The sequence below is a fragment of the Myotis myotis genome, unplaced genomic scaffold (genome assembly GCF_014108235.1).
Source record: "Myotis myotis isolate mMyoMyo1 unplaced genomic scaffold, mMyoMyo1.p scaffold_m19_p_42, whole genome shotgun sequence".
Lineage (NCBI taxonomy): Eukaryota > Metazoa > Chordata > Mammalia > Chiroptera > Vespertilionidae > Myotis > Myotis myotis.
In genome coordinates, this window is record NW_023416349.1 from 1,314,045 (window position 1) to 1,341,471 (window position 27,427).

General features: G+C 59.6%; 2 protein-coding genes across 3 annotated transcripts; one reads left to right on the forward strand and one right to left on the reverse strand.

Moving 5' to 3' along the window:
• Window positions 1-1,722: 1,722 nt before the first annotated feature.
• Window positions 1,723-20,161, forward strand: BRSK1 (BR serine/threonine kinase 1). The gene is made up of 19 exons (XM_036306629.1): window positions 1,723-1,873; window positions 3,906-4,000; window positions 4,152-4,237; window positions 5,981-6,121; window positions 9,997-10,113; window positions 10,199-10,232; window positions 10,324-10,392; window positions 10,890-11,036; window positions 11,977-12,008; window positions 12,345-12,515; window positions 13,494-13,591; window positions 14,019-14,178; window positions 14,400-14,460; window positions 14,940-15,309; window positions 15,737-15,785; window positions 15,873-15,996; window positions 16,529-16,730; window positions 17,918-18,007; window positions 19,985-20,161. Exons 1-19 carry the CDS (start codon window positions 1,738-1,740, stop codon window positions 20,140-20,142), a joined length of 2,340 nt encoding a protein of 779 aa, XP_036162522.1. The 5' UTR covers window positions 1,723-1,737; the 3' UTR covers window positions 20,143-20,161.
• TMEM150B (transmembrane protein 150B) lies at window positions 17,614-27,427 on the reverse strand. Of its 2 annotated transcripts, XM_036306717.1 has the most exons (8): window positions 26,836-27,427; window positions 26,388-26,465; window positions 25,725-25,784; window positions 25,573-25,640; window positions 24,512-24,639; window positions 23,126-23,309; window positions 18,938-21,441; window positions 17,614-18,122 (listed from the first exon to the last, which is right to left on the reverse strand). In XM_036306717.1, exons 2-7 carry the CDS (start codon window positions 26,453-26,455, stop codon window positions 21,224-21,226), a joined length of 726 nt encoding a protein of 241 aa, XP_036162610.1. In that variant the 5' UTR covers window positions 26,456-26,465; window positions 26,836-27,427; the 3' UTR covers window positions 17,614-18,122; window positions 18,938-21,223. The 2 variants fall into 2 exon arrangements, with proteins under 2 accessions (XP_036162610.1, XP_036162611.1); XM_036306718.1 differs by lacking the exon at window positions 26,836-27,427 and having other exon boundaries at window positions 26,388-26,539.

Consider the following 27,427-nt stretch of genomic DNA (forward strand, 5'->3'; position numbering starts at 1 on the left):
CATACAATCCTATCTCGGCCCACATGAGGATCTAGGGGACCCTGTGGTGGGCACAGAGGATACATAGGGACCTAAAATACAACAACAATAACAAAGCCCCGACCGACCGGGTTGGCTCAGTGGATAGAGCGTCAGCCTGAGGACTGAAGGGTCCCAGGTTCGATTCCGGTCAAGGGCATGTACCTTGGTTGCGGGCACATCCCCAGTGGGGAGTGTGCAGGAGGCAGCTGATCGATGTTTCTCTCTCATTGATGTTTCTAACTCTCTATCCCTCTCCCTTCCTGTCTGTAAAAAAAAAAATCAATAAAATATTTAAAAAACAACAACAACTCAGGGCCCTCAGGGGGTTCTGGAAGTTTCTCTGTAGGAACACGGAGGACCCTAAATGGATGTATGCAACCAAGCTGACTCGAAACACATGCCCTAGCCAGTTTGGCTCAGTGGATAGAGCCTCAACTTATGGACTGAAGGGTCCCAGGTTCGATTCCGGCCAAGGGTACATGCCGGGGTTGCGGGCTCAATCCCCAGTGGGGAGCGTGCAGGAGGCAGCCGATCAATGATTCTCTCTCATCGCTGATGTTTCTATCTCTCTCCCTCTCCCTTCCCCTCTGAAATCAATAAAAATATATTATTGAAAAGAAAAGAAACATGCCCCGGGCTGTGGGTGAACGTGGGTGGGAAAGGAGACCCTGGTGGCCGGCTTGGTGTCCCGGGAAACAGATGCGCTGGGACAAGACCCTTTCTCTCTCTCTCTCTCTCTCTCTCTCTCTCTCTCTCTCTCTCTCTCTCTGCCCCTCAGTCTGCCCCCACCTCCCCCAGCATCTAGCTTCCCCCAGGTGTGCACCCCCTCTCTCCCTGCCTTTGCCCGTCTCTCTCTGCGGCTCTTTCTACATCTCCCCCTTCCCCTCCAGCTGCTTCCCCAGCCTCTCCCCGCACCTGCCTCCCCGCCGGCCTGACCCTCGGCCACCTCTCGGTCTCTCCACCTGACCCCGCTCTCCGCTTTCCCGCAACTCTCCCCGCACCCTCCGCTCTCCACCCCGTCCCTGCGGGGCTCCGACCACGGTCCCCATCCCCTCCCGCCGCCGTCTCCGCGCGCGCGGGGGGTACCCGGCCTCTCTCCTGGTGCAACCGCATCCCCGCCGCTGCCGGCGCGCATCCCTCCATCCTCCCGGCTCCGCATCCCGCCCTGGCTCCCCGCGCCCTCCCACCTCCCCGCCCTCCCTCCGGCTCCCCCCCGCCCCCCGAAAGGGTTAACTTTGGGGAAGGGCCCGGAGTCCCCGGATGGTGATGTCAGCGTGCCGGAGAGAAAGGACGAGGTGGCGGGGGGAGGCGGAGAGGAGGAGGAGGCGGAGGAGAGAGGGCGCGTGGGGGGGCGGGGGGGACCTCGGCCCGCAGCATCCGCCGGCCCGCACCGCAGACCCCCCCCCGGCGGGGGGAGGCACAGGAAGGGGGGCCCGGCCAGGGACGGGCTGGGGAGGGGGGGCCGCGCCGCCCCCCTGGGCCATGCTGACTCCCGGGGCCTGACCCCCCCCCGCCCCGGGCCCGCCCCCCCTCCCCCAGCTCCGCGGCCCGCCGACTGGGGGGGGGGCCCAGCCCAGCCCCCTGGGGACCCCCGGAGAGGTGGGGGGCAGCCGGGGGGGCCGGGACGGAGCGGTCGCCGGCCCCCACCGGAGAGACGGGTCGACCGGCCGCAGGGGGGGTGGCCGGGGGGCCGGGCGGGCCGGGACCAAGGGCAGCATGTCGTCCGGGGCCAAGGAGGGAGGCGGGGGCTCCCCCGCGTACCACCTCCCGCACCCGCACCCGCATCCCCCCCAGCACGCCCAGTATGTGGGGCCCTATCGGCTGGAGAAGACGCTGGGCAAAGGCCAGACAGGTGAGCAGGGGGGCTCACGGGGCGGGGGGACAGGGCGGCAGAGGGCGGGACTCGGGTGCTCACGGGCAGGGCTGGCTGCCCGGACCCCTGGGTCCCTCGCCCAGGAGCGACCTGGGTCCGCGGTGTGTCCATAGCTTGGTCTCCCCCATCTGCCTCCTGGAAGCCCGGAGTCAGGGTCCCCAGGATGGAGGGTGGGGAGGGTTCAGAGCCGGGCTCCCGGGGAGCGGGCTGGGGCGCGGGGAGGCCGGGCTGCAGCGGGGCCGCGGCCGGGAGGCGGTGCGCCGGGAGCGGATGGCACTTGGTGCAGTGCGGCCGCAGGCGGGGGGATGCGCGGCCCGTGCGCTCCCGAGGCCGCTGCTCTCCGGCCTCGGGGCCCTGGGAGACGGGGAGTGAGGCCGGGGTGACGGGGTCTGCAGCATCCGCCCCCTTTTCCAGGCTGCGGGCCTCGTGGGGGGCGGCCGGGGCTCGGAGAGTGGGACGGGGGTTGGTGGGGGGTTGGGGAGTGAGAGGCAGGCCCCCCAGCAGCGGCTGTGGAGGGGGCGCATGCTGCGAGATTGCTGCACACTGGCCGCCAGACACGGCCTCCTTCCTGCATGGTGGGGTGGGAGCCGGACACCTGGGTCCGAGGGATGGGTCCAGGGTGTCTGTGAAACGGAGGGTCAGGGCCGGAGGAGGGGGGTAGGAGGGGAGAGACCGCAGATCCTAGTGAGGAGAGTGTGAAGGTGTTGCTGACCTGGATTCCTGAGTTATGGGGGGAAGGGGCCATGGGCCTGGGGTCTGATGGAGGAGGGAGGGGGAACCAGGACTTCGGGGTCTGAGGGAGGAGGGGCTGGGGGCCTGGACTCCTGGGTCTGAGGGAGGTGGGCTGGGGGCCTGGACTCCTGGGTCTGAGGGAGGTGGGCTGGGGGCCTGGACTCCTGGGTCTGAGGGAGGAGGGCTGGGAGCTGGGCTCCTGGGTCTGAGGGAGGAGGGCTGGGGGCTGGGCTCCTGGGTCTGAGGGAGGAGGGGCTGGGGGCTGGGCTCCTGGGTCTGAGGGAGGAGGGGCTGGGGGCTGGGCTCCTGGGTCTGAGGGAGGAGAGCTGGGGTCTGGACTCCCGGGTCTGAGGGAGGAGGGGCTGGGGGCCTGGACTCCTGGGTCTGAGGGAGGTGGGCTGGGGGCCTGGACTCCTGGGTCTGAGGGAGGAGGGGCTGGGGGCTGGGCTCCTGGGTCTGAGGGAGGAGAGCTGTGGCCTGGACTCCTGGGTTTGTGGCGTTGGGGTTTCCTTGGGGTTTGCATGCTCCCAGCTACAGCCTCAAGGAGCAGCAGATCAAAGAAGAAAATTGGAAGGTCAGGGTTGGGAGAAAGTGGAGGGGATGCTTTGGGGAGGGAGGGAACATGAAATTATCTTCCCCGGGAGACATGGAGTCTCCAGAAGATTGACGCTCAGAGAATTCAAGGAAGGGAGGGGTTGATGGGGAGAGAGAGGGTTGAGGGAGGCAGATGCCCGAGACCAAGCTATGGAGACACAGTGGAGAGATGAACTTACACAGGCCCGGAAGGGCAGAGAATCAGGTGAGAGGAAGGGCGGCTGTGGGTGGATGGCCCATCAGGAGGAACAGAATTCGGTGAGTGGGAGAGAGCTGAGTTGTGGGCTGGCGGCTGGCGGCCCATGGGACTTCAGGTCAGGGTGATCCAGGCCACCGGGAACCAGCCAGCCGGGGAAGGGGGAGGAGGCGGGGGGGTGGGGGGTGGCTTAGGAGCCAGAGCGGGGTAGGTGCTATAGAACAACACCCACTTTTTCTTTCTTTTTTTAAATATGTTTTTTATTGATTTCAGAGAGGAAGGGAGAGGGAGAGATGGAAACATCAATGATGAGAGAGAATCATCGATCGGCTGCCTACTGCACGCCCCCTACTGGGGATCGAGCCTGCAACCGGGGCATGTGCCCTTGACCGGAATAGGACCCGGGAACCTTTCCTCTGCAGGCCGAAGCTCTATCCACTGAGCAACACCGGCCAGGGCAACACCCACATTTTCAATTCTGCTCCCCAGGGCTGGTTAAGCTGGGCGTCCACTGCATCACAGGCCAGAAGGTCGCCATCAAGATCGTGAATCGGGAGAAGCTGTCGGAATCGGTGCTGATGAAGGTGTGTGTGTGTGTGTGTGTGTGTGTGTGTGTGTGTTCGTGTGTGTTTCGGGGGAGGGGGACTCTTTGGGAACATGGGCGAGGGACACGGGCTGTTCTGACCTCCATTCCTCTGTCACCATCACCATCGCCACCCCCCCACCCCCCCTCAGGTGGAGCGGGAGATCGCCATCCTGAAGCTCATCGAACACCCACACGTCCTCAAGCTGCACGACGTCTACGAGAACAAGAAATATTTGTAGGTATTTATAGACACCCAGCCCCCCCCCCCCCCCCACGCGCCTCCCCCAGTTCCTAGAGCGGCACCTTTCGGGAAACAAGGCCTGGAGGGGCCTGGGGGAAACTCGAGGTCTCCGGACTGGGCCGGGGCGCCGAAGGCCCGGTCCGTTCCCTACCGCACAGGGACACCCCTCTGCACACACGTAGGCCTGACTGTCCCCACACTGACCTGGCTTGATGCTGGGGGTAGACAGGACTGCCAAGCCTGAGCCCTGAGTCGGGGGGCAGAGGCTGACCCAGCCACCTTGCATGCCACCCCGACCTGGCCCTCCTGAACTGCAGGGCACACTGTACTGACTGGGTAATCTGGATCCCCCAGCTAAGAGCAGATCCCCCCAATTGCTAAGGCCAGAGGGCCCAGGGACTCCTGCCTCCTCCCAAACCCCCACTCTGTAGCTTTGGAGGCCCTTTTTGCCCCCCATGTGACTCTTAAGTGCTATGAGTGGACACCCCAACAATGGGACTCCTTGGGAGTTCTGAGTCCCTATTTCAAAGTCAATTACCACCCCCAACCCCCCAGGAAGGTTGGGGGGTGGAGTCCAGCTGTCCAGGCTTCAGACAATAGGCCTTTGTTTGGACTCTGGTGACCCAAGGACAGCTGGGCTGCAGGAGCGAGGACAGCCCCGCTGACCCCGCCACACAGCGTCCAGGAGGACCTGGCTCCCACACCCATCAGATGCTGGGGGTGGTGGGTTTCCCGGGCAGGAGGCTGCCGTGGCCACAGAGGCTCATGGGAATTGTAGTCCTCCTCGGCTTCCCCAGGTGTTGCTGTGGCGGCAGGTGCTATCATCACTCCCACTCAATGGGAGTTCGGCTTCCCAGAGGACGCTCAGCCTCCCAAGGGTCATAGAAATTGAGCTTTTGTTTTCCAGGGGCTGATGGGAGTTAGAGTTTTAACCTCCCAGAGCCTCATGGGACTTGGAGTCTTTAGAATCCAGGTGGCTGGTGGTCCCAGAGCCCTAGGGGAGTTGGGAGTTTTTTCCCCCACCTCCCTGGGGCTGATGGGAGTTGTAGTCTTTTTCTTCGCAGAAGTTGACTTAGCTTGGTGCACACTGCCATCCATCATTATTGCCAAGAATTAGTGAGAATTTGAGTTTCTTCATCCTAGAGTCTCCGGGAGTAAGAGGCATGGCTTTCCAGGGACTAATGAGTATGTGGCCGTGGAGGGGTCTTTATTTCCCAGAATCCTATCATAATTGGGGGTGGGGTCTCCGCCCTCCAAGTTGCCTTATCTCCTGAAACAACTAAGAATCGAAGTGTTAATACTCCCGATGTTGACATAGGCGTGTCTGCTGCCCTGGGTTGATGGCAATTGAATTTTGGTTTCCCAAAGGCTGATGGGAACTAGGGTCTCTTCCACTCAGGGGCTGATGGGAATTGGAGTCTCTACCAAGGGTTGATGGGAATTGGAAGCCCTGCCTCCCAGGGACCCATGGGAATTTGAGTCTCCTCCTCCTCCTCCTCCTCCTCCTCCTCCTCCTCCTCCTCCTCCTCCTCCTCCTCCTCCTCCTCCTCCTCCTCCTCCTCCTCCTCCTCCTCCTCCTCCTCCTCCTCCTCCTCCTCCTCCTCCTCCTCCTCCTCCTTCCAGGGACTCATGGGAATTGGGGTTCCCTGCCTGCAGGGGCCAGTGGGATTGAGGGGACCAGGCTCTTTGGTTCTCCGCATGCCCCCTCCAGCCCTCCGCCCCCTCCGTGTCCCGCAGGTACCTGGTTCTGGAGCATGTCTCTGGAGGTGAGCTGTTTGACTACCTGGTAAAGAAGGGGAGACTGACCCCCAAGGAGGCCCGGAAGTTCTTCCGCCAGATCGTGTCAGCGCTGGACTTCTGCCACAGCTACTCCATCTGGTGAGGGGCACGGCCACTCATCTGCTTGCGGTGTCTAGGGATTCACCTTCCGGACCTTTCATAGAAACAGAATCCTGCTGGCCCTGGCTGGAGTGGCTCAGGGTCGCGGGTTCGATTTCCGTCAAGGGCAGGTACCTGGGTTGCAGGTTCGGGCCCTGCATCATGGTCCGGCGGGTTTGGGTGGGAGGCAACTAATCGATATCTCTCTCACACTCTCTCCCCTCTCCCTTCCTTCTACTGTCTCTAAAAATCAATGGAAATTATATCCTCGGGTGAAGATTAACAACAAATAAAAGGAAAAGAAGCCCTAGCCAGTTTGGCTCAGTGGATAGAGTGTCTGCCTATGGACTGAAGGGTCCCGGGTTCGATTCCGGTGAAGGGCACATACCTGGGTTGAAGGCTCCCCGCCCTGGTTGGGGGCATGAGGGAGGCAACCAATCGCTGTGTCTCTCTCACATCAGTGTTTCTGTCTCTCCCTCCCCCTTCCACTCTTTCTAAAAATCAATAGAAAAAATATCTTCAGGTGAGGATGAAAAAGAAAAGAAATAGAATCCTACTGTAGGCTTGTCTTTAGAGACTGGCTCCTTTCACTGAGCAAAACATGTTCAAGTGTCCTAGATGTTGTAGCCGGCGCCATTCTTTTTCATGGCTGAGTAATATTCCACTGTGTGGTGTTGCCATCTTTGTTTATCCACCACCGTGGAGGGACATGTTGGTTGTTCTCCTTTGGGGCTGTGATGAATAGCATGGACGTTCGTGTGTCCAGGTTTCGGCGTGTGCCTATGTTTTCAGCTCTCTTGGGTGCATTGCCTAGGATTGGCATTGTTGGGTTATATGGTACTGTTTAGCCTTTGAGGAGGTGCCAGACCGTCTTTGAAGCAGCTGCACCATCCCACATCCTTGCCAGCAGCCTCTGAGGGTTCCAGTCTCTCTACATCCTTGCCAACATCTGACTTTTTTTAAAATATATTTTATTGATTTTTTACAGAGAGGAAGGGAGAGAGATAGTTAGAAACATCAATGAGAGAGAAACATCGATCAGCTGCCTCCTGCACACTCCCTACTGGAGATGTGCCTGCAACCCGGGTACATGCCCTTGACTGGAATCGAACCCGGGACCTTTCAGTCCGCAGGCTGACGCTCTATCCACTGAGCCAAATCGGTTACGGCTGACTTTTTTTTTTTTAAATAACAGCTTTATTGAGATATAATTCACATACTATAAAATCCACCTTTTTAAAATGTACAATCCAGTGGTTTTTATTATATTCAGAGTTGTACAATCTAACAATTACCACTATCTCATTGTAGGATCTTCTCTTTTTCTTTCTTTCTTTTGCAAAAGACATGCTCAGTCCTAGCTGGTTTGGCTCAGTGGATAGAGCCTGGACCTGCAGACTGAAAGGTCTAAGGTTTGTTTCTACCTCAGTTGCAGGCTCCTCCCCAGCCCGGGCCCTGGTCAGGGCTCATGCAGGAGGCAACCAATGGATGTGTCTCTCTCACATCGATATTTCTCTCTGTCTTTCTCTCTATCCGCTGAGCCAAACCGGTTAGGGCAGTGGTCGGCAAACCGTGGCTCACGAGCCACATGCGGCTCTTTGGCCCCTTGAGTGTGGCTCTTCCACAAAATACCACATGCGAGCGCGCATATACAGTGCGATTGAAACTTCGTGGCCCATGCGCAGAAGTTGGTTTTCGGCCTGGGCGAGTCTATTTTGAAGAAGTGGCGTTAGAAGAAGTGGGGGGTGTCGGTTGGTGGGGCGACGGGAGACACGGCGCGGGGGAGGTACATTGTTTTGAGGTACGTTCGCTGAGGTCGACCCCTTCCATCTCTCCCATCCACACTCCTCTATCTGAAACAAGTCTACAAGACGAGTGTGGATGGGAGAGTTGGAAGGGGTCGACCTCAGCGAACGTACCTCAATCAGATTGAGGACGTTTTTAGCAAAGGCCAGTTTAGGAGCACCCTGATTAAGTTAATAACAATGTACCTACCTAGATAGTTTAAGTTTAAAAAATTTGGCTCTCAAAGAAATTTCAGTCGTTGTACTGTTGATATTTGGCTCTGTTGACTAATGAGTTTGCCGACCACTGGGTGAGGGCAACAGGCGGCATTTTTATGATTAATGACAGGGCAAAAAAGGATGCCTTCAGCTCGTCTTTCAACCTCTGTTTGCACCCCTCCCTCTCTGGGATGGGGTTGGAGGTGGAGTGGAGGGCCTCAGCTGGGTGATAAAAGGCAGCCCATTTAAACTGTCAACACCTCCCTATTGACAAGACTGTCAAAACCCTGACATTAAAAACACTGACCTCTAGGGGACGGTAGCAATACATGTAACAGCCAGTATGACCCAGTTACCGCTTTCAACTGAAACTGTGGAATCCTCGGGCCCCACCTCCCCTTAGACATTAAACCCTTCAATCCTGAGCCGTTTGACCTGGGAGAAGGGAGGGAGTTTGTCCCAAGCCTGAGGTGGCAGTATTTCTTTTATTATTCAGTAGGGAAATAATTTTAATATTTAAAGAGCTAGCTCAATATCAGCCCTGCTTACCTAACCCAAAACACTCTCACTTTATACGTATTCAAATATTTGTGGGTAAAGTCATATGACCTCTGGGGTTGCTCACAAACTAATCCAGTGGGCGAGGGAAAGCATATGGAGGGGTGTGGACGAGAGACTCGCCCTGAGTTCATAACGGGGAAGCCGGGGGATGGGGAGGCACAGGGGCTCCCCTATATTCGCTCTACCTTGGGGCATGCATGAAATTGTCAGTAATCAAGGTTTCCAGCCCTGGCCGGTTTGGCTCAGAGATAGAGCGTCGGCCTGCGGACCAAAGGGTCCCGGGTTCGATTCCGGTCAAGGGCACGTACCTTGGTTGCAGGCTCCTCTCTGGACCAGGGCCCTGATTGGGGTTCGTGCAGGAGGCAACCAATCAATGTGTTTCTCTCCCATCCATGTTTCTCTCTGTCGTTCCCTCTCTCTTCCACTCTCCCTAAAAATCAATGGAAAAATATTCTCAAGGGAGGATTAAAAAAATATGTAAAAATAAATTAAAAATAAAAATTATCTTTAATATATTTTTATTGATTTCAGAGCGGAAGGGAGAGAGAAATAGAAACATCAATGATGAGAGGGAATCATTGATCGGCTGCCTCCCGAACGCCCCCTACTGGGGATGGAGCCCGCAACCTGGGCATGCGCCACTGGCGGGAATCGAACCCAGGACCCTTCAGGCCGAAGACACTCTATCCACTGAGCCAAACCACCTAGTGCTAGAAATTATTTTTTAAAAAAAACCCTCTCACTTCCTACATATTCAAATATTTGTAGGAACAGTAATATGATATCTGGGGTCTCTCGCAAAAATAATTCAGTGGGAGAAGGTCGTGAGGGTGTGGAGGGGAGATTCGCCCCGAGTTCATAAAGGGGAAGCCGGGGGATGGGACCTGCCTGAAATTGTCTATCATCCAGGCTGCCAGCCCCGCCCCTCTGCGCTGAGCCCCGCCCCTCTGAACTGAGCCCCACCTCCTCTGCGCTGAGCCCGCCCCTTCTGAACCAAGTTCCGCCCACTCTGTGCTGAGCCCTGCCCCTCTGAGCCGAGCCCCGCCCCCTCTGTGCCGAGCCCCGCCCCTCTGAGCCGAGCCCCGCCCCTCTGATCCAAGCACCGCCCCCTCTGAGCCGAGTCCCGCCCCCACTGAGCAGAGCCCTGCCCCCTCTGAGCCGAGCACCGCCCATCTGAGCCGAGTCCCGCCCCCTCTGAGCCAAGCCCCGCCCCCTCTGAGCTGAGCCCTGCCCCCTCTGAGCCAAGCCCCGCCCCCTCTGAGCTAAGCCCTGCCCCCTCTGAGCTGAGCACCGCCCACCCGCCTGTCTCAGCCACAGAGACCTGAAGCCGGAGAACCTGCTGCTGGACGAGAAGAACAACATCCGCATCGCGGACTTCGGCATGGCGTCCCTGCAGGTGGGGGACAGCCTCCTGGAGACGAGCTGCGGGTGAGTCCGGCGGCCGCCTGGGCCCGGGGCGGGCTGAGACGGGGCTGAGGCTCACCCCGCCCCCCCACCCCCGTCTCTCCCTCAGGTCCCCGCACTATGCGTGTCCGGAGGTGATTAAGGTGAGTGTGGAGCACGTGGGGGTGTGTGGGGGGGGTGAAGCTGGTGGAGATGGGTGTGATGGTCACGCGGGTCCTGCTCCCTCCCGTCCAGGGGGAGAAGTACGACGGCCGCAGGGCGGACATGTGGAGCTGCGGGGTCATCCTCTTCGCCCTGCTGGTGGTAAGGCGCCCCTCCCCGCTCCTGCCCGGCTCCAGAGCAACCCGCCTGGGGGAGGGAGCTCGGGACCCAAAGCTCCGTTCTCACCCCAGGGTTTGTCGCCTTTTTTTTTTCTTTTAAGCTGGTGTCCATTTTTTAAATTTTTATTTTTTTAAATTAATTTCAGAGATGAAGGGAGAGGGAGAGAGAGAGAAACATCGATGATGAGAGGGAATGATGGATCGGCTGCCTCCTGCACGCCCCACACTGGGAATCGAGCCCGCCACCCGGGCATGTACCCTGACCGGGAACCGAACCGAGACCTCCTGGTTCAGAGGTCCCTCTCCCAAACAGTTAACTGATATCAGGAAGGTGTGAGGGGTGTTCGCCAGTCGACCGAGATCCCGGAGCTAACCCTTCAGCCCCAGAAGTGTGGGACGGCCCAGGAGGTCCCCGAGTGGGATGGGGCAGCCAGGAGCCCTTGGACGGCTTGGGACAGCGGCCGGTCACTTGTCCCCCAGGGGGCTCTGCCCTTCGATGATGACAACCTCCGCCAGCTGCTGGAGAAGGTGAAACGGGGTGTCTTCCACATGCCCCACTTCATCCCGCCGGACTGCCAGAGCCTCCTGCGGGGCATGATCGAGGTGGAGCCCGAGAAGAGGCTCAGTGTGAGTTGGGGGGGGGGGGGGGCGGGATGGGGACAGGGCACGGGACAATGGGTGATGAGGACAGAAACCCTAGGGCAGTGGTTCTCAACCTGTGGGTCGCGACCCATCTGGGGGTCGGTCGATCCTTTCACAGGGGTCGCCTAAGACCATCGGAAGACACATATATAATTACATATTGTTTTTGTGATTAATCACTATGCTTTAATTATGTTCAGTTTGTAACAATGAAAATACATCCTGCATATCAGATATTTACATGACGATTCATCACAGTAGCAAAATGACAGTGATGAAGTAGCAACGAAAATGATTTTATGGTTGGGGGTCACCACAACATGAGGAGCTGTATGAAAGGGTCGCGGCGTGAGGAAGGTTGAGAACCACTGCCCTAGGGCAATCTATTTTTTAAAAAAATGTATTTTTATTGATTTCAGAAAGGAAGGGAGAGGGAGAGAGTGATAGAAACATCCATGATGAGAGAGAATCACAGATCGGCTGCCTCTTGCACACCCCACACTGGGGACCGAGCCCGCAACCCGGGCAGGTGCCCCCGACTGGGAATCGAACCGTGACCTCCTGGCTCATCGCCACGTTGGTCGGGCTCCCTAGGGGAGTCCAGGGCTGGCCTGTCTGTCCCTTGGGTGTCAGCTGGGGAGGGGGGGCCCTGGGTGAGCCCCCAGTCACTCCAAAAAGGGGATGCCACTGCGCATGCGGCCATGTAGCCTGGCAGATCCATAAGACTCGGATTGCGCCTGCGCGAGGCAATACGCTCACTGGCCACTTGGGGGAGACATAAGCCGTCATCCCGCCCTTGGTGATGGGAGAGTAGGGGGCACCGTTAGGGACCCCCCATCCCCACCCCGTCAACAGTCATGGCTTCCAATTGTGATCATATGACCTCAATTCTGCTTCTCTACAACCCCCCCCCCATCCCCCACAGCTGGAGCAGATTCAGAAACATCCTTGGTACCTGTGAGTATGGGGGGGCTGGACCCCTGGGTCCCTGGGGAAGGAAGGGAGAGGGGCCCGAATATCAAAGGCCCCCCAAGCAGGAGAGCCAGTGCCGGCCAGGGGGTGGGATGCCGCGGATCCTGAATGAGGAGGGGCCACGGTACCTGGACCCCTGGGTCCTAGGGGAGAAGACACGGGTGGAGGCGCTGGGGTCCAGCCCCCTGGGTCTGCAGGAGGGTGGGGGGCAGTACTCCTGGGTTCCCCCGGAAAGGCGCAGACTGGGACCCAGGACCGCTGAGGCTCGGGTGAAGAAGCGAGTTCGAGTCCGGACTCCCTCTGCTGTTTCTCCCCGCCCAGGGGTGGGAAGCATGAGCCGGATCCGTGCTTGGAGCCGACCCCAGGCCGCAGGGTGGCCATGCGGAGCCTGCCGTCCAACGGGGAGCTGGACCCCGACGTCCTGGAGAGCATGGCTTCGCTGGGCTGCTTCAGGGACCGGGAGCGGCTGCACCGCGAGCTGCGCAGCGAGGAGTAAGGCACCCCGCGGGCAGCACAGACCCGCGGCCCACGGAGGGTGGGGAACTGCCTTGGCTCCCGGGACTGCCCGCTGGGGGCGCGTCCAGCCTCGCGCATGCGCAGACTCTCCTGGACCAGGTGGCTTGAAGCTCCCGCGTGGACCTGTCCCGGAGGAACCACAAGGGGGCAGTAGAACCAGCAAGGAAAAGGCAGAACCGAAGCTGAAAAGCATTATTAATAGATACTGAGACAGATTTATTATTTTTTTAAAAAAATATATATTTTCACTCACTTCAGAGGAAGGGAGAGGGAGAGAGAGAGAGAAATATCAATGATTAGAGAGAATCATGGATTGGCTGCCTCCTGCACGCCCCAACTGGGGATTGAGCCCATACATGTGCCCTTGACCAGAGTCGAACCCGGTTGCAGGCCAGCCAGGGCCAGATTTATTATTTTATTTAATGCCCTAATTTTATTTTATCATTACTTTTTGATCCTCACCCGAAGACATTTTTCCATTTATTTTTTAGAGAGAGTGGAAGGGAAGGGGAGAGACAGAGAGAAACATCAATGTAAGAGAAACACATTGATTGGTTGCCTCCCTCTGAGGTGGACCAGGGCAGGGGATTGAGGCTGTAACCCAGGCACATGCCCTTGACTGGAACTGAACCCAGGACCCTTCAGTCCACAGTCTGACGCTCTATCCACTGAACCAAAACAGCGAGGGCTGTTGAGACAGATTTAGAGGGTGCCTCCCAAAGTACTTACCTAGAGTACATGTTCAAATGTTAGATAATATTATTATTTTTGAGGAAAGTGAGACCGAGCTGTACACCAAGACCAAGGAACCCACCATGTTGATACCTAGGAAAATGGAACTGTACATAGAGATGCTGGGTGGACTGAGCCCCCAGAGAACCACCGCTGCAGGGAGGGGCTGAGACCACCTCTGGAGCCTGACCTCTGACCCCAGTCATCTCCTGCCCCCCACAGGGAGAACCAAGAAAAGATGATCTACTACCTGCTTTTGGACCGGAAGGAGCGGTACCCCAGCTGTGAGGACCAGGACCTGCCTCCCCGCAATGATGTTGGTGAGAAGGCAGGGCTGGGACTCCGGGCCCCAGATTCCCGAGGTGGGGTGGGGCTGCAGGACCTGAGCTGTCAAAACCTCTCTCTACACGGGCCTCAGTTTCCCGTTTGTCTGAGTGCCACGTACAATTGGACAAATCAGTCTTTTTCTTTTTTTCAAATGCAAGCTCCTGAGCATGACCCTAGAGATTCTTTTTTTAAAAATAATATATTTTATTGATTTCAGAGAGGAAGAGAGAGAGAAACATCAGTGATGAGAGAATCATTGATTGGCTGCCTCCTGCACGCCCCCTACTGGGGACTGAGCCCGCTACCCTGGCATGTGCCTTTGACCGGAATTGGACCCGGGACCCTTCAGTCCGCAGGCCGATGTTCTATCCACTGAACCAAACTATTTAGGGCACAAATCGGTCTTTCGATCTCCCCCAGACCCCCCTCGGAAGCGAGTGGACTCCCCCATGCTAAGCCGGCACGGGAAGCGGCGGCCAGAGCGGAAGTCCATGGAAGTCCTGAGCATCACGGATGCGGGCGGCGGCGGCTCCCCGGTGCCCACCCGGCGGGCCCTGGAGATGGCCCAGCACAGTCAGAGGTGGGAACCCTGCCCCTGCAGTGGGACCCCCAGTCCTGGGTGGGAAGAGAGGTCAAGGTTTTAATTCCAGCGCCACCCTCCAAGGTGCTGTGTGATTGGGCCAAGTCACCTGCCCTCTCTGGGCCTCAGTTCCTTATCTTGAAGGAGTGTGGAAGGGAGGGAACCGCTGAGCCTTTTGAAACCTTTCCCTCCTGATTTTTAACAATTTATCCTGGAAACAGATCCCGTAGCGTCAGTGGAGCCTCCACCGGCCTGTCCTCCAGTCCTCTGAGCAGTCCGCGGGTAAGGCCAGACCCCAGTGAAGGGAGGAGGGGTAAGGGGGTGAAGGCCCTGTCGAGCAAAGATCAGCAGCAGGAACTACAATCGCATCAAGTCTAGAGACATCTGTTGCCTCCTTGTCCCCAAAGGGCTAAAGACCCAAGACCTCATTAGTGTTTTATTTTATTTTTTTCTCATTAGTATTTTAGTACAGTCATTGGCCACTTGCACCTTCATAGAGTTGGCTTTTTACAGTGTCCCAGAAGGGTTCCTTTACTCTAACAGAAGCTAATTGAGCGCCGACTGTGCACCAGTCACTGCTGGTTTTGCAGCTGTGAACATGACAGGAAAAATCCTTGCTTCCCTAACATTGGGGGAGGGGGGATAATAGGACTACAAGGTCCAGCATGCATCGGGCCCTCCTGCCTGAGTATGTGTGAGTGGGGCGCTTAGAGCCTACTGGGAGTTGTAGTCCAGCCTCACCCTCTTCCTCTCCTTCGCAGAGTCCGGTCTTTTCCTTCTCACCGGAGCCTGGGGCTGGAGATGAGGCTCGGGGAGGAGGCTCCCCGACTTCCAAAACGCAGACGCTGCCTTCTCGAGGCCCCAGGGGTGGGGGCGCCGGGGAGCAGCCCCCACCCCCCAGTGCCCGCTCCACTCCCCTGCCTGGACCCCCAGGCTCCCCACGTTCCTCCGGGGGCACCCCCTTGCACTCGCCTCTGCACACTCCCCGGGCCAGCCCCACCGGGACCCCGGGTACGACGCCGCCTCCAAGCCCAGGCGGTGGTGTCGGGGGAGCCGCCTGGAGGAGTCGTCTCAACTCCATCCGCAACAGCTTCCTGGGCTCCCCTCGTTTCCACCGGCGCAAGATGCAGGGTACGGGGTCCCTGGTGGCGCAGGGGCCGGGGGTCAGGCTCCTGAATCCAATGGAGGAAGGCGACCTGGGGCTAACATCTGGGTCCCGGGAGCAAGGGGCTGGGGCCCGGATTGCCACATCCTGGGTTAAGATGCGGTTGTGAGCAGAGATGCAAGCGTTGGGTAGAGGAAGTGGGCCCGCCCCCTCTGAAAGACACGCCCACTCGGCGCTCTGGATCACCTTCCCATTGGCATATGACAAGCAAGCCCCACCCGCAGGGGCGTGGCCTAATGGGCCGGGCTTCATTCCTAGAAGGAACCTTACTTAGGCTGCTTGCCATTTGGGGTTTGCTTCTGGGCGGGGCGAATGGACACTGGGTCTGGACCCCCTGGTTGCGCTGCTCACGAGGATGGTGGACAAGTATCGACCATGCTCTCCCCTCCCCAGTGCCCACCGCCGAGGAGATGTCCAGTTTGACGCCGGAGTCCTCTCCAGAGTGAGTGAGACTGGGAAGGGAGGGAGGGAGGTTTTTCATGTCCTCAGCCCCCTCCTGACCCGCCTCCAACCATCCCCTCTTATTCAGGCTGGCAAAACGCTCCTGGTTCGGGAACTTCATCTCCTTGGACAAAGAAGAACAAATTTTTCTCGTGCTAAAGGACAAACCTCTCAGTAGCATCAAAGCGGACATCGTCCATGCCTTCCTGTCGGTGAGGGGTCTGGGTCCCCACGCACGCGCGCACGCACCCACGCACGCTGGACACCTCAGAACCACAGCAGCCCCTGGGGTTCACCACCTTGGCCCTAGCCTGACTCCTCCCTGAGGTTCATGGGATTTGTAGTTTTTCAGCCAGAGTTGGGTTGGGTCATTGTTGGGTGAGGGAGACAGGAGACACTTGTGTCCTGGGGCCTGGAAATGGTGAAATAGGATCATGAATTACAATTCTCCACATATCAGTGTCCCCTGAGGACTGGTGAGTTGACATTCCCCTATTATTACGTTAAGAATCAGTCGCTCAGCCATTCATCCCTATACAACCTAGTCATGGTAGGATGGAAAACTACAAATCCCAGCAGGCAATGGGGCATTCTGATGCCTTTCCTTATACTACTTTTGCTCCAGTGTCTGATGGGACTTGTAGTTCCTTGGGCAAAGGCCGCTCGCTGTAGGGGCTCTTATCCATTCCCTGCAACCAGGTCCCGGGGGTCACCTCCTCCTTGTGCTCCCCACGTCTCTCTCAGATCCCCAGCCTGAGTCACAGCGTGCTGTCACAGACCAGCTTCAGGGCCGAGTACAAGGCCAGCGGTGGCCCCTCCGTCTTCCAGAAGCCCGTCCGCTTCCAGGTGGACATCAGCTCCTCTGAGGGACCAGAGCCCTCCCCGCGGCGGGATGGCGGCGGCGGCGGAGGTGGCGTCTACTCTGTCACCTTCACTCTCCTCTCCGGTAGGTTTCCCTGGACGAGGCTGCCCCCACCCAGCCTGGTGTTTGGGATGCTCAGGACGGCTGAGATAGGATAGCAGCCCAGGAGGGCGGCCTGAGGGAGGAGGACAGTGCTCAGCCGGGCCTGACCTGTGAGCCCCTCCTCACTCAGACCCCCACACCCTCTCCTCCCCTCCCCGCCTTTCTGTAACATGTTTACTGATTTTAGAGAGAGAGGAAGGGAGAGGGAGAAGAACATCAATGTGAGAGAGAGGCATCGATTGGCTGTCTCCTGCACCTCCCCTCCTGGGGATCAAGCCTCCAGCCTGGGCATGTGCCCTGACCAGGAACTGAACTGGTGATCATTTGGTGCATGGGGCGATGCTCAACCAACTGAGCCACACTGGCCAGGTCTCCTTTCCCCTTTCCTTCCTTCCTTCCTTCCTTCCTTCCTTCCTTCCTTCCTTCCTTCCTTCCTTCCTTCCTTTCTTTCATCTACAGTGGGGCCTTGAGTTAGGAGTTTAATTCATTCCGAGACCGACCTCGTTAAGGAGCTCGTTAACTCAAATTACTCTATCAACTCAATGCAAAAAATCGGCCAGAGACAGCTGGTATCTCAAAAAACTCGTTAGCCGGGACACTCGTAAGTCAAGGCCCCACTGTATTTTTATTGATTTCAGAGAGGAAGGGAGAAGGAGCGAGAGATAGAAACATCAGTGATGAGAGAGAATCATGGATTGGCTGCCTCCTGCATGCTGCCTACTAGGGATCCAGCCCGCAACCCGGGCATGTGCCCCTGACCAGAATAGAACCCGGGACCTTTCAGTCTTCAGGCCGACGCTCTATCCACTGAGCCAAACTGGCTAGGGCGAGTTTAAAATCTTTTAAATAAAAAAGACGAATAGGCAGAAGTTTAAGATTTTTTTCCTTCTCAGTGATTTTTCTTACATTTCTGGCTCTCATGGCCTCCCGCAGAAACTGACGAGGAATAAAACCCCATTTAAATAGAAAACAGCACCCATGGCTACTGCAAGTCCAACTTTTCTTAGCTCCACTTGCAAACCATGGTCGGTGCCTGGCCCCAGGAGACGAGCTGGAACTGAGGCCACAAGGAGAGTCCTGGGTGGAGGGACCGGCTTCCACAGGGCGGGAGGCCTTCCCGGCCCTGCCCCTGGCAGTCCCCACGGCATTGTTTCCCGGCCCCTTCCCAGGTCCCAGCCGTCGGTTCAAGCGAGTGGTGGAGACCATCCAGGCACAGCTGCTGAGCACTCACGACCAGCCCTCCGTGCAGGCCTTGGCAGGTGGGTGCGGGCCATGGCGGGTGCCGGCTGTCTGTCCGTCTTCTGTCCCCGGTGGGGCGGAGGGCAGACTCCCAGCGACCATGGGCTGCAGCCTTTGGTTTCCAGGCGAGACCAGCTGGGGGGAAGCGAGGCCCGCCTGTCATCCCGTTGAGGCCTCACCCGCAGACCTGCGAGGGGGTTCCCTGTCCAGGCACGGGCCTCACCGGGGAGCTTGTGTTCTGCGCCCCAGGGGGCGGGGCTCCCTGGAGGCTAGCCTTGTTGTCAGGGAGCGGAATTCCCTAGCAACCAGGGGCCACCACAGTTCCTCAGTCAAGACAGCCCTGCTCAGCCCCCCTCCTGAGATAGGTGGGAATGGGGTCCTGAGGCCCTAGTCCAGCGATGGCAAACCTATGACATGCGTGTCAGAGGCGAACTCATTTTTTTGGTTGATTTTTCTTTGTTAACTGGCATTTAAATATATAAAATAAATATAAAAATATAAGTCTTTGTTTTGCTATGGTTGCAAATATCAAAAAATTTCTATAGGTGACACAGCACCAGGGTTAAGTTAGGGTTTTTCAAAATGCTGACACGCTGAGCTCAAAAGGTTCACCGTCACTGGCCTAGGGAGAAACAGCAGGTAGACAGGACCCCAGCCAAGGGGGCAGACGCCTGCGTGGCCTTGTCACCGAAGGCCAAAGCCCAGGGTCACGTCTGCCTGGGGCCTGTTTCCCGAAGGTCAGAACCGTTCCCCAAGGTCAGAACCAAAGGGGCGACTCTCAAGGTGTCTGGAGGGCCAGGCCAGGCTCCCTCCTGGAGGCTGGGGGCCGGGGTATCCGTTCCGCCTTCCCAGAGGCCACAGGCCCGAGTTCCTTCGCTCACGGTCCCTCTGCACAGCTGGTGACGGACCACCTCCCTGAAGGGCACATGTTCCCCGGACGCTGCCCTCACCTGGGGAAGGTTCCTTCAAGGCTCCGCCCAGACGATCCAGAAGAACCGGCCACCGCTGGGCTTCGGCCTCAGTCACAGCCGGCGTCCCCTGTGCCTTGTAGTGTAACATGGTCCCCGTTCTCAGCACGAGGAGCTGGACACCTTGGGAGGGGACATCCGGGGACACTGGCAATGTCTGGAGACCTTTCTGCTTGTGTCCATCTTGGGGGAATGGGGGTGCAGGGTGCACTGGACACCCCCACAGCAAGGCGTTCTGACCTCTTGGGGCGTGGAGCAAGCCTGCTCCAGGAGTCCCCACCAGGCCTGGTTGCCTGGGGTGACCAGAATCCAGGCCAGGCCCCCTGAACCCTGCTAGACCCGGTTGCTAAGGAAAGCTGACCTTAGCAACCAGGGTTCCCCAAAGGGCACACCCTCAAAGAGGAAGGACCAACAGGCACCTGGGGGCTTAGCCCGGCATCTTATAAAGAGGAATGGGGCAGGGGGTGACCCCCCCGTCTGCCGAACGGGAGAGCCATCCTGGTTGCTATGACAACAATACCCAACAATCTGTGACTTTTATGGGGGCCGGTCCCTGCTAAGGGACATCAGGCACTGTCTGGGCCCTATAGAAACTGCGAGTCTGGAGAAGTGTGGCCCCACAAAGGGGTGACCCCAGTCAGGCAAGCCCGCCTGGGGGGGCCTGAGACCCCCAAACAACCTGTGGTAGGGGCTCCAAACCCCATGACCAAGCAGCGTCCCCCCTAACCACCAGGGCAGTGGAAGGGAAGGGGGACCCTCTGGCTGTGACCTGGGGTGCTCGAACCTTCTCTGTGGTCACACACCAGTGTCCCATCCAGTCTCTGAGGATGTACCCCCAGGTCTCCAAGGCCACGAGGGCTGGAGGGGGTCCGGACGCACGACCCGTTCTAGGGTTGGCAGGCCTGGCTGCTGGCGTGAGCCCCCCTAGCACCCGTGTTGGGGGCTCGGGCCTCCGCACGATGCTGGAGTCGGCCCGGCCGGCCTTGGGCTGCTGAGACCCTGGATGGCAAACCGCTTCCTCCCCGACAGACGAGAAGAACGGGGCGCAGACCCGGCCTGCCAGCACCCCGCCCCGAAGCCTGCAGCCCCCGCCCGGCCGCCCAGACCCGGAGCTGACCAGCTCTCCCCGCCGAGGCCCCCCCAAGGACAAGAAGCTCCTGGCCACCAACGGGACCCCTCTGCCCTGACCCCAGGGGGCCGGGGAAGGAGGGGAGCCCCCTCCACCCCCCTTCCCTGCCCCCCCAACTGTGAATCTGTAAATAGGGCCCAAGGAGTACATAGGGAGGGGGAGATACAACCAACCCAGCCTCGCCCTGCAGGGATGGGGCTCCAGGGGCCGTGCCCAACGGGGAGGGGTGGTTCTGGGGGAGGGGGGTCCAGGGGGTGGGAGCTGTTTCTATTTTATTTATTGATTAATTTATTATTAATTTATTTATTGATCAACCTCTCTGCGGGATGGGGCGGGGGAGGGACGGGGGCTGGTTGGGGTGGCTTAGCAGATCCGGACGGACAGGGCCATCTGTCCTTGTGTCATCCCCAACTCCCCCTTCCTGGGCCCCCCCTCCCCTGGCCCTCCCCCTCCCCCACGACCTTCTGTACGGATTTGCTCTCCGGAAGGAATTCTGGTTTCGCGTGATCCTGCCTGCGTCCGTGTCTCTGATTCCGCCGGCGGCAAAAAAAAAAAAAAAATTAATAATAACAACAATAAATAGCCTTGATCAGGGACGGCTGGCTGGCCTTGGCCTCTCGCTTCCTGGGCGGCCCCGATGGCGGGGGCGGGGCTGCAGGGCAGGGGCGGACGGGCAGGGAGGTGCCAGCCCAGCAGCTGTTCGGAGCCAGGCCCCGCGTGTGCACCACTAGGTCCCAGGCCGGGCAGCCATGGCACATTCTCTTTTGTTGTTGGCAGTCTTCACCCGAGGATATTTCTCCATTGCTTTTACGTAGAGTGGAAGGGAGCGGGGAGAGAGAGAGAGCGAAACATCGACGTGAGAGAGACACATCGACCAGTTGCCTCTCACACTCGCCCAACCGGGGCCAGGCATCCAACCTGCAGCCCAGGTTCATGGCCTTGATCGGAATCAAACCGGCAACCCTTGGGTCCGTGGGCCAGCGCTCTAACCATTGAGAAACACCGGCCGGCGCCTGGCAAGTTCTTTAAAGTCCATCCCAACGGTTCACCCCTGAAGGTTCGTCCCCAGCGATGCATCTTGGGGGCACGGAGGAGTCCGGGACTGGTCTCTGTCCTCTGCCGGGAGGGCCAGGCCGGGGTCAGAGTGCCTGGGCCAGCGGCAGCGGTGAGGTCTGCAGGGAGACGGGGGAGGCGGGCTGCAGGCTGAGGCTGGGCCCAGGCCGGAGACACAGGGTGCAGCCCTCCAGGCCGGAGAAGTCCACGGCCAGGAGGCCGAAGAGCAGGAAGAGCAGCATGGCCACGGCCCACTCGCAGACGGCGGCGGCGGAGCGCTGCAGGCTGGTGTGGAGGATGACCACTGTGCACCAGGGTCAAGGGCACTCCGCCACGAGAAGGGCCCTGGCGCCCCTGGTGCCCCCAGACCGGGCAGGCGAGGCCGCGCCACCCTCCTCGGTGGCACCCAGACACTCGCCAAGGGGTGCCCTCCAGTCCTGCCTGCCTCTCAAACTGTTTCCCAAATATTTTCCCAGGCGGGTCCCTGCTGTTCGAAGGGAGCCCTCAATATTCTGGAACAAGGGTCTTAGCTCCCGTCAGCCTCGCTGAGCCCACAAAGGCTCCACCATCCCCCACTTGCCCAGGCAGACAGCCAGGCACCTTGCTTCTACCTCCACATATGCAGCGTTTCCTAAAGATACACCCCCCCCCCCCCAGCCTGGCTCCAGTGGCTCCGTGGTTAAGCGTGGACCTATGAACCAGGAGGTCACGGTTCGATTCCCGGTCAGAGCACAAGCACGGGTTGCGGGCTTGATCCCCAGTGTGGGGCGTGCAGGAGGCAGCCAATCAATGATTCTCATCGTTGATGTTTCTATCTCTCTCCCTTCCTCTCTGAAATATATATATATATTTTAAAGCATCTGCAAGCTCTGAGAGCCATCTTTGCAGATGTCCCACCCACCCTTAGCACACTCAGCGGGCCATCCTCATGGTCCATCCTGCTCCCCTGCAGCTGAGGGGACGTCCGAGCCTCACAGAATGAGGATCCTGTCACCAAACTGAGCACCAGCCGATTGGGGATCTCAGCACCGACAGGGCCCAGCCGGGGCGAGCGGCTGGTTTGCAGCTGGAGCAGCCCTTTCCCACCTACTCCAGGCAAACCAGGCTGCTGCTCCGGAAAAACGAACGGATCAACTTCATGCAGCCGGCACCCAGCCTCAGCTGGGGCCCTCCGGGCCCTCTCGGCCTCCCTTCCATCATCCTCCCCACAGAGGCCCGCAGGCCCAGTCTGCACCCCGCCTGCCTCTCTCAGAGCTCTCTTCCTGGCAGTGACAACCATCAGCCTGATAAAAACAACAACAACTCCATCTTACGGACAAGGAAACTGAGGTGCAGAGAGTGCTGTGACTCAGCCAGAGGCCTGCTGGGCTGGGTTCCGGGGTGACTCAGAAGTGAGTTGGAATCGAGGTGCCACCTAGTGGCGTGTTGGTAAATGCCTGACAACCAGCTCTGATTTGTAGCAGCTGCCGCTTCCTGTGGTGTAAATACGCCCACCACCGCCATTCAAAGCGACTCACTGCCCTGGAGCGTCCCTGCCAGGGGCCTGAAGCCCAACACTCGCTCCACCCCTGAACTCCAGGCTGGGTCTTGGCCAAGAGACTCCTCCTGTCTGAACCTCAGTTTCCAGTCTTAGCCAGCAGATGCCGGGCCCAGAGCGGGCACCCCCAAATGATCGGTTTAGCAGCCTCCCAGTATTAACTGGTCCCTCGCTATGCACCAGGCACCGATCCAAGCACCTCACATGTATCAGCTTCATTCCTTCCAACCCTGGGGCTGGCTCTGCATTTGACAGATGAGGAAACCGAGGCCAAAAACCAGCGGAGCCTCCCCCAGCTGTGTGTGGACAAGGTGGGGTTGCAACCCAGGCAGCGTGGTCCCCCGGTCGGCACTCTCTGATGACTGTCCTATGACGGGAACATCCACACTAGCACACAGCAAACCCCGCCTCCCCATGAAGAACCACCCCAAGCCCCGCCCCTGAAGGATACTGGTCACCAAGAGGACGGTGCAGAGGCTGCAGAGGAGCAGACGGAGCGGCCCGATCCACGGGGCCCCCGGCTGGGGCAGGCTCTTCATCCTCCAGGAGAGAAAGAGCTGCAGCCAGAAGTAGACATGGCCGACGAAGAGGGCCAAGAAGGCGCCCGTCAGGTGCGTGGCCAGCTGGTTCTTTTGCTGGAAGGAGGAGGAGCAGGAGGGAGAGGTGAGGGGAAGACCCCTGCAGAGGCCAGGCCCCTGACCAACCCCATGCACAGTGATTGACAACCGCCACGCCCAATGATCGTGTCCCTGAGTACAAGCATCAGCTGTCCTCAGCTCCGGGAGGGCGGGCATTTACACCTGTCCTTCACCGCTAGGGCCTCAATCCCTAAAACAGTGCCTGGCTCGGAGCAGAGGCTCAGGCAGATGTTGGTGCAATAAATCTGTTCTTCTCACCCGGGGTTTGGGAGAGTAGGCGCTGCCGCCAAGGGGATAGAAATTGGTTTTTGGCCTTAACTGGTGTGGCTCAGTGGATAGAGCGTCAGCCTGCGGACTGAAGGGTCCTGGGTTCGATTCCGGTCAAGGGAACATGCCCGGGGTTATGGACTGGATCTCCAGTAGGGGGCGTGCACGAGGCAGCTCATCCATGATTCTCTCTCATCATTGATGTTCCTATCTCTCTCTCCCTCTCCCTTCCTCGCTGAAAATCAATTAAATAAATTGTTTTTTTTAAGGGAGAGAGAACGCGTGAGTGAACGGATGTGCAGATATGATGGGGGACATTTGCTGACAAGTTGGAGGGAGCCTCGGGTCCGACACCCTGTGGCTGGAGGCAGACATTGTGCAGTGAAATGATAACACTACATCCACCAGCGGCATTTCTCCCATCACGTGTGCATTCGTTTATTCTGCAAAGATCTACGGAGCTTCGCGGTTAGCAACGTGCGTTCCAGAGTCTGTGAATCTGGGTTCATATCCGACCATGAAAAACACCTCCCCGTGGGATCTGGCCGGGAAGGACCCGCCTGGAGTTCGTGTGCAGAGTAGGTACAGCCTAGGGCAAACTCCGCCAACGTGGCCAACATCGAGAATGAGTGACTAGCAGTCCTTTCATCACCGACGGGTGGAGGACGACAGGGTGCAACCTCCCAGCGTGCGGCGGAATCACTAGAAAGCGCCTCCCACGCGGCGCTCCATTCAGACAGCCGCCCTAAGGAGTCACCCCGCATGCCCACGGCCCGAGAACCGCAAAGAAATACATGTCCCAGGAGGCTATGCGGCGCCGAGCCCCCCCGCAAAGAACTAACCGACCGCCCCGGAGGATGCTGGGAGTTGTAGTCCCAGATGATAGCCGGCCGGCCCCCAGGGCTGGGCTCCAGGAGCCGACTTTGACTCACCTGGAAATTGCCCACCACGGAGGTGCCGAAGGCACAGAGGAGCCCTGACCAGAGGATCAGCTGGTTAGACCACTTCCCGACGCCCCAGTCCCGGAATTGGTGGTAACGGAGAATGCAGATCCAGGCGGCTGCGAGGAAAGGGAAGTGGGGGGGTAGTGTGGCGCGGGAGATCTGGGGGTGCAGGGGTGGGGGGCAAATCCCCGACTTAGGGGAGGAGAGGGTGGGGCCTGGGCTCCTGGGTCTGAGGGAGGAGGGGCTGGGGGCCTGGGCTCCTGGGTCTGAGGGAGGAGGGGCTGGGGGGCTGGGCTCCTGGGTCTGAGGGAGGAGGGGCTGAGGGAGGAGGGGCAGGGGCTGGATTCCTGGGTCTGAGGGAGGAGGGGCTGGGGGCTGGATTCCTGGGTCTGAGGGAGGAGGGGCTGGGGGCCTGGACTCCTGGGTCTGAGGGAGGAGGGGCAGGGGCTGGATTCCTGGGTCTGAGGGAGGAGGGGCTGGGGGTCTGGACTCCTGGGTCTGAGGGAGGAGGGGCTGGGGGCCTGGACTCCTGGTCTGAGGGAGGAGGGGCTGGGGGCTTGGGCTCCTGGGTCTGAGGGAGGAGGGGCTGGGGGCTGGATTCCTGGGTCTGAGGGAGGAGGGGCTGGGGGCCTGGGCTCCTGGGTCTGAGGGAGGAGGGGCTGGGGGCTGGATTCCTGGGTCTGAGGGAGGAGGGCTGGGGGCCTGGACTCCTGGGTCTGAGGGAGGAGGGGCTGGGGGCCTGGGCTCCTGGGTCTGAGGGAGGAGGGGCTGGGGGCCTGGGCTCCTGGGTCTGAGGGAGGAGGGGCTGGGGGCTGGATTCCTGGGTCTGAGGGAGGAGGGGCTGGGGGCTGGATTCCTGGGTCTGAGGGAGGAGGGGCTGGGGGCCTGGGTTCCTGGGTCTGAGGGAGGAGGGGCTGGGGCCTGGACTCCTGGGACAGAGGGAGGAGGGGCTGGGGGCCTGGGCTCCTGGGACAGAGGGAGGAGGGGCTGGGGGTCTATCCTGCAGGGTGAGAGGGGGCGGCTCTGGGGCCAGGAGCTGGGACAGTTACCCATAGCAGCTCCCATGTTGAGCAGCTGGCTGAAGATGCAGCTCTGGGGTGGGTAGGATCCGCAGAGACTAGGGAAGATACGGCATCACCTGTGGCTCCACGGAGCCGGGACCCCCGTTCCGCCCTCTTGCCCCGCCAGGCGCCTTCACTACCTGATATAGGGGATGCCTTCCGTCAGGTTCACAGTCTTGTTGGCCACGGCGATTGCGAAACTGAAGGAGGGGAAGACGTCCAATGAGCAGCTGCTTTCCACGCAACTTTTCTTTCCGTTACCCAGAAACCAGACTGCCTCCTCCCTCAGACCCAGGAGCCCAGGCCCCCAGCCTCCTCCTCCCTCAGACCCAGGAGCCCAGACCCCCAGCCCCTCCTCCCTCAGACCCAGGAGCCCAGGCCCCCAGCCTCCTCCTCCCTCAGACCCAGGAGCCCAGGCCCCCAGCCCCTCCTCCCTCAGACCCAGGAGCCCAGACCCCCAGCCCCTCCTCCCTCAGACCCAGGAGCCCAGGCCCCCAGCCCCTCCTCCCTCAGACCCAGGAGCCCAGGCCCCCAGCCTCCTCCTCCCTCAGACCCAGGAGCCCAGGCCCCCAGCCTCCTCCTCCCTCAGACCCAGGAGCCCAGGCCCCCAGCCTCCTCCTCCCTCAGACCCAGAAGTCCAGGCCCCCAGCCCCTCCTCCCTCAGACCCAGGAGCCCAGGCCCCCAGCCCATCCTCCCTCAGACCCAGGAGTCCTGACTCCAGCCCCTCCTCCCTCAGACCCAGGAGTCCTGACTCCAGCCCCTCCTCCCTCAGACCCAGGCATCATCTACCCATAACACTCACACGGTCCAGATGCTGGTGGCAGCCCAGAGGGCCAGGAAGGCAGGTAGCAGGGCCAGGTAGCCCCACATGCCCAGGGCTCTGCAGAGGAAGACAGGTCCACTGATGAATCTCGCTTTCTCTCTGTCTCTCTGTCTGTGTGTGTGTGTGTGTGTGTGTGTGTGTGTGTGTGTGTGTCAGGAGGGTCCAGGCCTATCAGATCTTGGCTGCCTGCCTCTGAGGCCCCCATTGGCTCCCAGGCAGAAGGAAGGGCGGATGGGGTGGGTGGGACTCGGGGAGGTGGGGTGTGGCCTGGTTAGGTGAGCCAGCTCTCAGCCTGGGCACTTCCCCTCCGTTCAGATGCCCTTTAACCTTTATCCTCAGGTGCCTCCCAGCTGCCCTCCTCTCACCCACCTTCAGAGTCTCGCCCCTGCCAGCCTCTGGCTCCCCCCCCCCCCCCTGCAATGCTCACCTGCTGGGCTCCAGCTCTCCGGGTTCGGGTTCGTTGGTCCTGTCGGGGGGCAACTGGGGCGACTGGAGGTGTGAACGGCTCAGAGAGGAAATGCTGGGGATTGGGGGTGGGGCTTGGACAGTGGGCGGCTTTCAAAGAAAAGCAAAGTCCACAACGACCTGAGTGACGGGACAAGAGTCTGGCTGCCACTGTGGAGGGACGTCACCCCCAAAGGGCCACTTCCGCCTGCTCAGAACCAGGCAGCTCCTCAGCATCAGGAGGCCCCCAACTTCCTTCCTCCCACTTTATAGGTTCCACATGCCAACCCCCAGCCCTCATCCTCCCCGGACCCGCCAATCACCCGCCCATCGGAGCCTCCAGCTCTCTCTTCCTAGTGGGAGGGGCAGGGGGGGAACCCAGACATCCAGGCCCCCAGGCCCTCCTGGAGCAAATGCTTTCCTTCCTATCCCCGGGGGTCCCACTGCCCCGCTCCTACCGTCTGGGGGACCCAGAATCCCGGCCCGCAGGTCCACGCCCTTTCCAAGGGCACTTCTGTGGGCGGGCTGCTGGCTCTGGGCCCGGTGACCCCGCCTCCTCCCCAGCTGCTGACCCC